We start from the raw sequence: 13,639 nt of genomic DNA, 5'->3' as shown, positions 1-13,639 counted from the left end.
TTGGTACTATTGACTAATCCTGTAGTTAACAACTCATAAATGCATTGTAAGTAATCTCTTCCTAATTATGTAAATAACAACCTGTTGCAGGAAATAATTACTGCAGTTTAGTTTGGCTCTCTCCTTACGGCTCATAGCAGAGATTGGCCAGGCCTGCAAAAATGATTTGCCTAAATTTATAAAACATCTTTGTTTACTTGTTGATGGTATTTCACGAAGCAATACTGCAGTTATTTTTTATTATGTGAGAACACCGGAAAGCCCTAGATTACCATAGGAATGTGTATGTTCCTATATGTACCTACACACCTGTGTGTGCTTCCATGCATGCATACAAGATCATATCATAAATGTTTATAAAATAGACATCCTTTATTTTCTATGAAGTCTTTTAAAAATATCTGTCATATTTTAAAAGGGTATCTTAAAGATTCCGAAAACCTTCCAACTCAGAAATTTACTAACCTTCACTATCAGAAAATTCTTCTTTGTGTCCAAGATAAGTCTCTCACACTTTTTTTTAAACCTTATACTTTTCTCATTGGTGTTTTTTTATCTAGTCATTGGCCTGTGTCTACCCAAATTAAGAGATATTATGCTTCTACTCTGTCATAAGCCAAGTATTGCCTGCATTTTCTCCTCATCTTTCTTTTGTACAGTAAATCCCACAGCATACCCTGTCAAAGATTTTATGGCTTCATTTCTACCACATCTAGAGTCTAAAGATGTAGCCAAGATTATGGTACCTTTTATATAAGACAAATCCTAATATGCCACCATTTCGAACTTAACTTTTTTATCTGTTGTTTTCCATAGATCATTTTCTGTCTAAACTTTTTTTTTTTTAATTTATACAATGTGTTTGTCCTGCCCAGGTATATTCTTCTACATGCTTTATGTTTATTTCTAATTAAGCACTCCAACTCATTTTCATCACACAGAAAACATGTAAATAGATAGCACATCCCAACTCATATTGTTCAATTTGCTTATTGAGTTTTGACCATATCTTAGGATATTCATAGACTCCTTTAAATGGAAGAGCATGCAACGTAATTATCAAGTTCACTTGGCAAACTGTGGGATGCTAAATCTAGCTAACTGTATCGTTTTGTACAACTCACAAGCTAAGAATGGTTTTAGCTTTTTAGATGGTTGGGAAAAAAAGAATATTTCATGAAATGGGAAAATTACATGAAATTTAAATTTCAGTGTGTCTACCAATAAGGTTTTCCTAGAACAGTTATTCATTTATGTATTATCTCTTGCTTTCACACTACAAAAGCATAACTGAGTAGTTATGACAAAGTCTGTATGGACTGCAAAGTTTAAAATGTTTATTGTCAGACCCTTTACAGAATAAATTTGCTGACCCCTGCTATATAGCTATGAAAATACAGCCACATGCAGCACCATGTATGAACTTCACAAATATAACTTTGGGTGAAAGAAGTTAAACACAAAAGAATGTATATGATTTCATTTATACTTTAAAAATAAGCAGGTAAAACTGAACTCTACTATGGATATTTAAGCAGAGAAGTATTAAAGCAAAGAAGTGATTCCCATTAAAGTCAAGGTAGTCATTCCCTTTGGCAAGAGAGGTAGAGAGTGGTGATTGCTCAGGGCCATCAGGGTCTTCCGAGTACAGAAGACAAGGGTCGTCTTCTGTATCTTGGATGGTAGTTACATTGGGCATTGCCTTGCTCATAATTGTTTCGTGTACTTTTCTATGTTTAATGTATTTCATATTAAAGAATTTTTTTAAAAAGATCTACAGCAGGAAGCAATGGAAGACTACGGATTTGGAGTGAGGCATAGTCCCATGTCTCACACATTGTATTGATGTGACCTTGGGAAAGTTGTGTTGATTCCTTGAACTTCATTTTCTCATCTGTAAAATGCTAATTATAATAACTACCTTACAGAATTGTTGTTAAGAATAATAGGTTGAATATGTAAAACATTTAGCACAGTATATGGTAAACTCTGAGTTGAGAACAGCCAAAGTGACGGTGTTCTGGGAACATGTTCTGCATTCAGTGGTCAATGAAGGTGACCATTTAGAGCCAAGTTATCTCATCAGAAACAATTTGCATGAAATTGTCTTCCCTGACCTTCATTTTTCATTTCTCATCTTCACTCCTTTAAAAATTATTTTGAATTATTTAAATATATTAGTTTCAACAAGAACTTCATAAAAGAAGATATCCAAATGACCAACAAGCATATGTTCATTAATATCATTACATATCAGGGAAATGGAAAATAAGACCACAGTGTTATTTAACTATACAGGCACAAGATTGTCTAAAAATGAAACACACTAGCAAGTGTTGCTGTGAATGTGAAGCAACTGGGACTCTCTTAATTTGCTGATGGGGATATGAAACAGAATAACCACTTTGGAAAGCTTATTGGCTGTTTCTAATAAAGTCAAATATGCCTACCCTGTGCCCAAGAGAAACAAATGCATATGTCTAAAAAAAAGGCTTGTATGAGAATATTCATAGCAGCTTTATATATAATAGCCCTAAACTGGAAACAACCTAATCCAATAAAAGAATAAACAAATTTTGCTTTATTCATACAATGAAGTACTATGCAGTAGTAAAAAAGAATAAACTATTGATATACACAACAACATAGAAGATACTCAAAAATTATGTTGAGTTTAAGAAACCAGGTACAAAAGGGTAGCATACTGTATGATTCCATTTATATGAAGTTCAACATAGGCAAAACTAATCTATGATCATAAGAATCAGAGTAATGGTTACTCCTGGGAGTGTGAGGATGTGATATTGACTAGAAAGGACGCAAAGGAGCTTTCTGGGGTAATGGAATTGTTCTATAACTTGATCTGGGTGATGATTACATGGGTAAATGCAAGTATAAAACTTCATCAAGCTGTACATTTAAGATATGTGCATTTTATTATGTATATGCCTCCATTTAAAAAAATTTAATTTTGCCTCCATTTAAAAAAATATCTAATGGTTTCTAAGTTAGTGTTATATATCTGAAAAATTCATGTCAAACCCATATACCAGAGACAGCAGTTTGGGATTTGTTGTTAGTTTAAGCCTTAGTTAAGAGAAGTTATATTTGTAAATGTCATATAGAAAGCATGGAGCAGCCCCAGAAAGAAAAATACATGTTTCATTTAGGCCCACTGTGACTTCCGTGTGTCCCAAAGTCAAATTAAGCCCCATCCAAAGCACTTTATATGAATTATCCCATCTAATCATCACAACAACATTAAGAGGCAGTGCAAGATGTTAGTGTTAAGACTGACATCCTTTATATGAAGGAGAAAGATGAAGAACCTCTCTACTATCTCAAGCAATTCAACTCTGACCCAACTACAAACCTCACTGTAGCAAAATAAAGATAGATAACTGAATTCATTCTCCTTGAAGACAGTTCAGAGATAATCTGTCGTAACTGAACATGCCCCTTGGTGATCTCACCCGACTCCACTCCCCCCGCACACGTACACAATGTTCTCATTGAAAGAAGTTGGGTAAATATAAGGTTTGTGTTTCCTTTTTGTAAATTAGTACCCTTATAAATTAGCACCCTTGATAACTGCTCATCTGTCTCACCACCATGTTCAGTTTTGATGTAGCTGCTATTTTTAATCCCTGTTTTTCTGTTGAAGAACCTGAGGCTCAGGCAAGTTGAATAATATGCTATATTAGTTTTTTATTGCTGTGTAACAAATTACTACAAATTTAGCAGCTTAAAACAACACACATTTACTATCTCACAGTGTCTGTGGGTCAAGAGTCTGGCACAGCTTAGTTGGGTCCTATGCTCAGGGTGTTAGAAGGCTGCAATCAAGATGCCAGCTGGGCTACATTCAGTGGGTTGTTGGCAGGATTTATTTCCTTGCGTATGTATGGTAGGGGCCTCATTTTCTTGCTCACTGTTGTCTGGAAACTGCCTTCTGCTCCAGAGGTCATTGCCACATAAGCCCCTCCATAACCCATCCCACCCTATGTATAATAGTTTGCCTCCGCTAATCCCAAACTCCCATTGCTTCCCGCCCCTCCTCCCCCCCCCCCCGCCCCCCACCCCTTGGCAACCACAAGACTGTTCTCTATATGTGGGTCTGGGGTTAGCAGATGCAAACTATTATGTATAGGATGGATAAACAACAAGGTCCTACTGTATAGCACAGGCAACTATATTCAATATCCTGTGACAAACTGTAATGAGTATGAAAAAGAATATATTGGGTTGGCCAAAAAGTTCATTCGGTTTTAAGTAAAAATAGAAGACACATTTTTTCATTTTCACCAAGAATTTTATTGAACAGTGTATTCACTAACTGAACGAACTTTTTGGTCAACCCAATATATATGTGTAACTGAGTCGCTTTGCTGTACAGCAAAAATTAACACAACATGTAAATCAACTCTACTTCAATAAAATCTTTAAAAAAAAGCCCTCCCACAACACAGTAGCTTATTTCTTCAAGGCCAGCAGGAGAATCTCTGATCTTGGAGAGGGCACCAGACCCTCTGTTAAAGGGCTTACCTGACTGGGTCTGGCCCGCATGAGATAATCTCCCTTTTTATTAATTCAAAGTCAGCTGTAGCCTCAGTTACATCTGCAAAGTCCTTTTTGCCATATAAGGTAACATAACCACAGGATTGATCTGATCATATGCACAAGTTCTACCCTCACTTAAGGAGAGGAGATAATACAGGGAGGGGACACTAAAAGGATGGGAATCTTGAGGACCATCTTAGAATTCGGTCTGCCAAGTTGCACAGTCACCCAGCAGGTAATTGGCAAAGCAGTATTCTCTTTGAGCAAAGCATGCATGGAAATCATTAAGTTGTAGTGCCTCTCAAAAACATAAAAGCTAACTACAAAAAAATTTTAGAAATATTCCAAATACCTGACATTTGTGAATAATGTAACACTCAGCACCATTAAAGTAAGTGTAAGCTATGTAAATACCTAAAAATGCACATATGTAAATAATGTTAAGGAACAAAAATGAGAATATAAAATAATATATACATGCTATCTACTGTTATATTAATGATACATGGATCAGAAACTATATGATGATATAAAATAGTTGATTTAAGTTTCTGGACTTTTAAAAAATTTATTTCTCATTTTAAAAGTATAATCTATAAAAAGATGGTTTATCATACAAAATAGCAGGTGATAAATGTTAAATATTTCTGTTGACAATAAGTGCTACAGAAGTTCAGAGTAGGGGAGATTAATGTGGACTAGAGTTTTCCTTTGGGTGTAAAATAAGGTTAATTTTTTTAATGAGGTAGTTTATCATAAATTTTGCCCTAGGACTAGTTCCTTTTATGTAGCTTGTCATCTGCTCAGTGTCATCTGCTCAGCATATAAGATTGCGTGGCTTCTTTGAAGAGGCCCAAGTCATCTCCCCAGATGTGGCTCATTCTCATTTAAATAGAACTCCTTTAACATTGCTTTAGAAACTCAAAATCTTAAAAGAATCATTGTAATAGCCCTCTTTTATCATAGGAGAGGAAAAATTGTATTGCTATATATATGTTAGGTGACACTTTTTACCAGTCAGTTCATCATTTTCAACTATTGCAAAGTAAATTGGTGGGATTTTTTTTCCCCCTCTGCCACGGAATCTCAATTATTCATTCATTCTAGAGTACATGTCTCTGGAATACATAACCATCTCAACTGTTTATGAATTAGTTCTTACTTTAAAAGAAGTTGGGGCGAACTGAATAATAGCCTCCCAAACATGTCCATGTCCTAATTCCTGGAACCTGTAAATGTCATTTTATATGGCACAAGCGACTTTGTATGACAAGAGGCTTTACAGACGTGATTAAGGATCTTGAGATGAGGAAATTAGCCGGGATTACACGGGTAAGCCGGATGTAATCAAAATGGTCCTTAAAAGAGGGACAAAGGAGCAGTCCAATGGCCCATGGTACAGACCAGTGGTTCTCAAAGTGTGGTTCCAGATTGGAACTTGTTAAAAATGCAGATTCTCTGACTCTGCTCTGGAGTTACTGAATTGGAAACTCTGGGGAGTAAGCCAAGCAATTCACATTTAACAAGCCCTCCAGGTGATTCTGATACATCCCAAAGTTTGAGAGTCATTGATATAAACTAAGTTTTGCTCTCCTTGATAAAACAGGCTTGAGGCTAAAATGCTGGGAAAGCTCACTCTATTGGCCTGTCAAAGGTTGTTTGCAACTGCTTCCTTTCTGCCTGAGTTCTATCAGACTATAATCACTTGAACAGCTTAATTGAAAAATCACTTATGTTTACAGCTGAAATTAAATATGTTTTGTATTTAAATAACTGCTTTTGATTAGAATCATATTTTGTGGAAAGTGGTTGGTTTTATGTGTGTGCTGTAAAGATATTTATAAGAACTCATCAAATTTCCAGCAGTAACTAACATCCTGTTCAGTATAAGGTGAAATGTTCTACATCAAATCTCATGCTGTGTAATGGCCAATCAAAGGATATTTAAGGTGGCTGAATGGATTTCTTTCTTGGCTTAGTATTCAAAATTAAACACTTTAAGGCATTAACGTTCAATGTTTTTCTTCTCCTCAAAGTTGATGCTATATACCCCTCATTATTTGCAATTCCTGAAATCTTGCTTAAGCAGCGAGTGGCAACTCTTTCTTTTTCTCATCCTTGTGGATTTACTGAAATGTAGGTTGTTTGAAACTGAGATTAGCTTTATGGCACATGTCTGTTTAGCTACGTGAATACTATCATTTATTAATGAAGAAGACAAAAACACAGCTTTGTCTTGGCAAACATATATCGCTGATTTCTGAAAAGTCAAAAGAACTCCTTCTGTTGTGCTCTTATTTGACAACTGATCTTGCGGTTCCTTTTAGGTATCCAATAGGAAGAGCACTCTCTGGTCTTCATCTGTGGAACTGGATGGTTCCTACTTGAGGGCAGCCATACCACAAACCCACACTCAAACCAAGCAAAGGCCTAAGTCTGCAAATCAGGACTCAGCTTCAGAATTCCTTGAGGAATTTAGGAATAATTCTTCGAAACCAGCAGCCCTTCATTATCCCAAAGAGGATGTGGACAAGGTGCCATCAGAGACCAGAACATGTAATTATGGATCCCCAGGGAAAAAGCTAGTAGATGCAGTCGTTACAGAGAAAGTTCCACCAGAGGAAGTGAAGATGAAGGAATGCCAACACCCTAAGGCTACTCCATCTAGTCGGTGCTGTGGTCATAGACTTTCTGAAAATGCGGATCATGTTCATGAGAGCCATCCGACAAACATGGTCCCTCAGTATTCCAAGACACATCTGGAATCATGCAGGTATTGTGGGCTTTCCTGGGCATCTCTGATGCATGGCCAAGGGGCACTGCAGCCTAGTGAAACTGATGTCAAAAAGCAGCTCTCAGAAGATAGAAGGCAGCAACTCATGCTTCAGAAAATGGAGCTGGAAATTGAAAAGGAACGCCTTCAGCATCTACTGGCCCAGCAGGAGACAAAACTACTCCTAAAACAGCAGCAGCTGCAGCAGTCTCGACTGGACTATAACTGGTGAGTCCTCCCTGTTCTTTCAGCAGTGTCTGTAGCTTGGAGAACCCAGTATCTGTAGCTTGGAGAACACAGTATCTGTAGCTTGGAGAACAAAGTATCTATAGCTTGGAGAACACAGTATAAAATGGCAGCTGTGTTACTGTAACAGATGTGTAGGAACAGAAGTTCCTCGGGACCTTGGTTTGCTCAAGATGCACACCAGCTATGACTTCCAAGTAAATTGCACTGTCTTTCAGGGAAGACTTGAAAGATTACCTTGTCTTCCAAAATGTTAGCTTAGAATATCTACTTCTCAGCAGTCCAGTCTAATTTTTGCTGGATTCGAAAGCCAGTATTTTAAAATATTACCATTACACAAAATCCTCTGCTGTTTGATGTCATTGTAGAGAATATTACCATTAAGTAAAAGCTTGAGATTTCAGGATGTGAAGTCAGACCAAAGTGTGGCTGGCTGTCATCATTCCATGCAACAAATGATGGGAACCTTCTAAATTCAGTCTTTTCTGGTCATGAAGCATAGCCTGTTCAATAACCAGTTCTTATACACTTACCCACATTTAAACTGTTCTTCCTCTGACAATTTTTCCCTAAGGACAATGTTTCAAAAGCTAAAGTCCTGTTTTATATCATGTAGTGTTCAGCATAGTTTTACATGCAGAGTCATAAAGTTTGTTACCTTAGTTTAAAAATAGTAATAAATCAGACACAATTGTATTTTAAACACAAGAAAATATGGCCTTTATGTCTTTTTTAAAAAGTAAGTTTCAAGTTTTCATAGGGAATTGTGTGTGTGTGTGTGTGTGTGTGTGTGTGTGTGTGTGTGTGTGTGCGTGTCTTTCCCTGCCGTTTCCTCCTTGGTCAAATATACCATTTCCCCTTTGTATGCATTCTTAGACACATAGATCCTATACAGACAGACTTAATACTAGTGTTATTTTGTTTTACTTCTTGGAGTTAATTTTGTTTCATTTTTAGATCTTGCCTAACATTTTTTAAATTCTAATTTCTTTGAAAGTTCCATCTTGACATTTTTCCTTCAGTGTAATACTGACTCTTCTAGGAAGCAAAGGTGGTCTTCCTCTTTCTCTTCCTTCATAATCAGACAGTTTTATTCTTCGTTGTTGAAACCTGGAGGCTTTTAAAGGAAGTAAAAATGAAGCCTCTTGTAACATGATTGTAACTAAAGGCTGAAATGTTGCTTCAATTTTATGACCCCAATCTCTAATCCTCCAGTTAATGTGTAGTCTCTCCCTCCTGAGAACTTCATTCAACAAACATTTATCGAATGCCTATGTTATGTGAGGAATGGTTCTAGGTACTTGGGATAGGTAAAAGAATTTTCAAATGCGGTCTTTGAAGACGTCACAGTCTAGCAGGGGAGAATGGATAATTTTAGATTAGGCATCATGTTCATTTGAACAGCATTTTGTGTTCAAGTAGTGCTGCATAAATGATAATAAAGTCTTTCTTGTTCTCTTGATCACCCTAGCTTAGATGAAAGAGCTATGAAAACAGATTTTGAACAAGTTTTGTGTGTATATAAATTGTAAACGTTTATGCATATGTATAGAGATTTTAAAAAACTTTTTATTTTGAAATAATTATATTTAGATTGATAGAAGTTGCAAAAATAGTATGGAGAGGTTCCATGTACCCTTCACCCAGCTTCTCCCAATGACTACATCTTATACAACTGTAATATATTATCAAAACTAGTAAATTAACATTGGTACAGTGTGTATGTGTATTTCTATGCCATTTTATCACATGTGTGGATTTGTGTAACCACCACCACAATCAAAATACAGGACTATTTCAGCACCACCAAGATTTCCTTTGTACTCTTCTGTTAGAGTCACTCTCTGCACCCCCCCATCCCTAACCCCTGGAGACTCCTAATCTGTTGTCTATTTCTATAATTTTGTTATTTTGAAAATGTTATATAAATGGAATTATACAGTATGTGAAATTTTGATATTGGCTTTTCTCATTCAGCATAATGTTCTTGACATCCATCTAGGTTGTTGCATATACTGTACCTTTTGATTTCTGAGTACTATTCCACGATATGGATATACCATGATTTGTTCAACCATTTATCTGTTAAAGGACAATTGGTTGTTTTCAGTTTTTTTCTGCTACAAATAGAGCCGCTAGGTATTCTAATGCAAGTTTTTGTGTGGCCTAAGGTTTTTGTTTCTACAAATGAAAACTAGGAGTAAGATTGCTAAATCTTATGATAAGATCATACTTAGCTTATACCACATTTAGTTTAAAATACTTTTCTACCAGTAACGTATGAAAGATCATTTCTCCACATCCTTGCCGGCATTAGATAGTGTCACAGGTTTTTATTTGACGTGTTCTAATCTGTGTGTAGTGATACTTCATTGTCGTCTTAGTTTGCATTTTGCTAATGGCTAGTGATATTGAATATCTTTTCATTTGCTAGTTTGCCCTCCTTCCATCCTTTTGGGTAAATTGTCCCTTTAATATCTCTTGCCATATTCCAACTGGATTGTTTGAATTGTTTTCCTGTTGAGTTTTGAGAGTTCCTTATATATTCAAAGGATATAAGTCTTTTGTCAGATAGGTAGATTGCAAGTATTTTCTCCTGGTCTGTAGCCTGTCTTTTCAGTCTCAAAAAGGATCTTTCACAAAGCAAAAGTTTTCAATTTTGATAAAGTTTGATTTTTTATTTTTATTGTAGATTATATAAAGTTTTCATGATGACTGTTGAATTCTGTCAAATACCTTTTATGTGTTAATTGACGTGATTGTGTGATTTTTCTTTCTTAGCCTGCCAATATGGTGGGTTGCATTGACTGTTTTTTTTAGTATTGACCTAGCATTGTATCCCTGGAATAAATCTCCTTGGTCATAGTGTGTAATACTTTTTATATACTACAAACTTCTATTTACTAATATTTTGTTAAGGATATTTACATCAATATGTATGAGGGATATTGGTCTGTAGTTTTCTTTTTTTATACTGTCTTTGGTTTTGGTATCATGATAATACGGGTCTCATTTATTTATTTCATTCATTTCTTTATTTTTCCCTTATTTCTGCTTGCTTTGGATTTATCTTGTTCTTTTTTTCTGTCTTAAGGTGGGAGCTTAGATTATTGATTTGATACTTTTCTTTTTTACTGGAAGCATTTAGTGCCATAAATTTCCCTTTCAGCACTGTTTGTTAGTCTCACATATTTTGGTATGTTCACTGAACACAGTGTCCTCTAGGTTCATGCATTCTGTTGCAAATGGCAGGATTTCCTTCTTTTTTCTGGCTGAATAATATTTATAAATAAATATATAAAGAATATATAAAGAACGTATATAATTCAATAGCAAAAAAACAAACAATCCAATTAAAAAATGAACAGGGGATGTGAATAGACATTTTCCCAAAGAAGGCATACAGATGACTAACAGGTACATGAAAAGATGCTCAGTATCACTAATCATCAGGGAAATGCAAATCAAAACTACAATGAGATATCACCTCATACCTGTTAGAATGGCTATTATCAAAAAGACAAGATACAACAGTTGTTGGTGAGGATATGGAGAAATGGGAATCCCTATATATTCTTGGTGAGAATGTAAAGTGGTACAGTCATTATGGAAAACAGTCTGGAAGATCCTCAAAAATTTAAAAATAGAACTACCATATGATCTAGCAACTGGGTATTTATCTTAAGGAAATGAAATTTGTATCTTAAAGAGATGTCTGCACTTCCATGTTCATTGCTGCATTAATCACAATAGCCAAGATATGGAAACAACCTAAGTGTCTATTGACAGATGAATGGATAAAGAAGATGTGAGATACACACACATACACACACACAAACATACACACGCATATTTATTGTGTGACAACTATTACTCAATATTTATCAATAAGCCTGTTATTGGATAATATAAGGTTTTACTATTATACAATAAATTATGCTTTGAGGAACATTTCTGTACATACATTTTTAACTTTACCTATTTCCTAGGAATAGATTCCTGTAAGCAGAATTACTAGCTTAAAGTACATATAAATCCTTTCAAAATTCTTGATTCACATTGCCAAATTGCTTTTCATAAAAAGTTAAATCAGTTTACACCCCCAAAATCAATGTTTGAGAATGCTGTTTTCGTGAAATATAAAGAATTTTTGGCCAGTATTTTTTCAAATATATTTTTTCCCTATTCTCTTTATCCTCTCCTTTTGGAACTCTGTTTACATGTATATTAGAGCTTTAGTTTTTGTCCCACAGGTCCCTGGCTCTTTGGTAATTTTTTAAAATCTATTTTTCTTTATTCTTCATATAGAATAATTTCTATTGATCTATCCTCAGATTCATCAACTCTCTTCTGTTATTTCTAATCTGCTGTTAAGCCCATACAATGATTTTTTTTTAATTTCAGATATTGGCTTTTTTTGTTTTTAGAATTTCCATTTGGATCTTTGTTATAATTTCTATTTCTCTGTTAAAATTTTCTATTTTATTCGTTACAGGTGTGTTTTTTCCTTTAAAATCCTTGTCTGCTAATTCTAACACCTGGTTCATCTTGGGGTTTGTCTCCAGTAATTGACTTTTCTTTTGAGTGTTGGTCACGTTCTTCTTTTTCTTTGTGTGTTTAGTAATTTTGGATTGTTTCCTGATCATTGTGAGTAACTCTAGAATTCAGTTATATAGGTATATCTCATTTTATTATGCTTCACTTTATCATGCTTCACAAATAATTGTGGTTTTTACAAATTGAAGGCTTGTGGCAACCTTGTGTTGAGCAAGTCTATCGGCACCATTTTTCCAACAGCATTTGCTCACTTTGTATCTCCGTGCTACATTTTCCTAATCCTTACAATATTTCTAACATTATTATTATTGTTGTTACTATCATTATTATTATTTTTGTTATAGTGATCAGTGATCTTTGATTTTACTGTTGCAAAAAGATTATGACTTGCTGAAAGCTCAGATGATGGTTAGCATCTTTTAGCAATAAAGTATTTTTTAATTAAGGTTTTTTTTTTTAGACATAATGCTATTGCACATTTAATAGACTACAATATAGTGTAAACATAACTTTTATATGCACTGGGAAACCAAACAATTTGTGTGACTCCTTTTATCGCAATATTCACTTCATTGTGGTGGTCTGGAACCAAAACTACAGCGTCTTCAAGGTATGCCTGTATTTCTCTGAACAATGTTAATTTTCTGTGTGCTAGTGGGCAGTTAAGGTAACTGAACTCAGATTCCAAGCTCTATCTTCCTGGAGTAAGTGGCAGTGATAATCGCTATTGAGTTATTTTAATTTTAATTAGGTTGCTTGAGTCTGCCCTGTTCATGTGTAGTTCAGGGGTCAGCCCAAACTGGCAGGGTTGTTGTACAGAATTTGAGGCTTTCCTCTTTCTCTCTCTCCACTCCAAGATTTTTCCCTTTTTAGCTACTTTGGTCAGCCTAGACTCTATCCTCTGGTTCTTTAAGCCTACTTTCAGCTAAAAGCCATTAAAAAAAATTGGGAACTCTTCCAGTGCCACTGTTTTCTTTTAAGTGCTAATCCTCTTACAGTTTCTGCTTGCTTTTGGCCACTTTTCAGTGTGTTCAAGTTATTTTTTTCCTCCCAGAGTTTATAGTTGTTACATGTAGGAGATTTGATTCTATAGGAGCTACTCAGCCATTATCAGGAGCAGAACCCAAGAATTCTTATTTTAGCACAATTCTGCCATAATTAATTTTTAAAATTGTGGTAAAATACACATAACATAAAATTTACCATCTCAACCGTTTTTTAGTATACTATTCAATAATAGTAAACATATTTACAGTGTTGTGAAACCAATCTCCAGAACTCTTTTATCCTACAAAACTGAAACTCTGTGCCCATTAATAACTACTCTTCATTTCCTCTTACCTCCAGCCCCTGGCAACCACCATTTTATTTTGTCTCTATGCTTTGATATTCTAGATACCTCATATAACTGGAATCATACAGTATTTGTCTCTTTAATAAATAAAACGAATTTATTTTTATTGAAGTATAGTTGATTTACAATGTTATGTTAGTTTCAGGTGT

At 35.1% G+C, this 13,639-nt stretch overlaps 1 protein-coding gene across 4 annotated transcripts in view; it reads left to right on the top strand.

Moving 5' to 3' along the window:
* The window catches only part of KIAA1328 (KIAA1328 ortholog), a 374,054-nt gene that overhangs the window by 218,380 nt on the left and 142,035 nt on the right, over positions 1-13,639 (top strand). For all 4 annotated transcript variants that reach the window (XM_057526538.1, XM_007180910.2, XM_057526537.1 and 1 more), the window contains one exon: positions 6,888-7,561. In XM_057526538.1, the coding sequence (XP_057382521.1) occupies positions 6,888-7,561 (674 nt within the window). The remainder of the gene's footprint in view (positions 1-6,887; positions 7,562-13,639) is intronic.

Source organism: Balaenoptera acutorostrata, chromosome 13, assembly GCF_949987535.1.
Source record: "Balaenoptera acutorostrata chromosome 13, mBalAcu1.1, whole genome shotgun sequence".
Lineage (NCBI taxonomy): Eukaryota > Metazoa > Chordata > Mammalia > Artiodactyla > Balaenopteridae > Balaenoptera > Balaenoptera acutorostrata.
The sequence above is the reverse complement of the archived record's forward strand: the minus strand, read 5'-3'. Positions and strand labels throughout refer to the sequence as shown.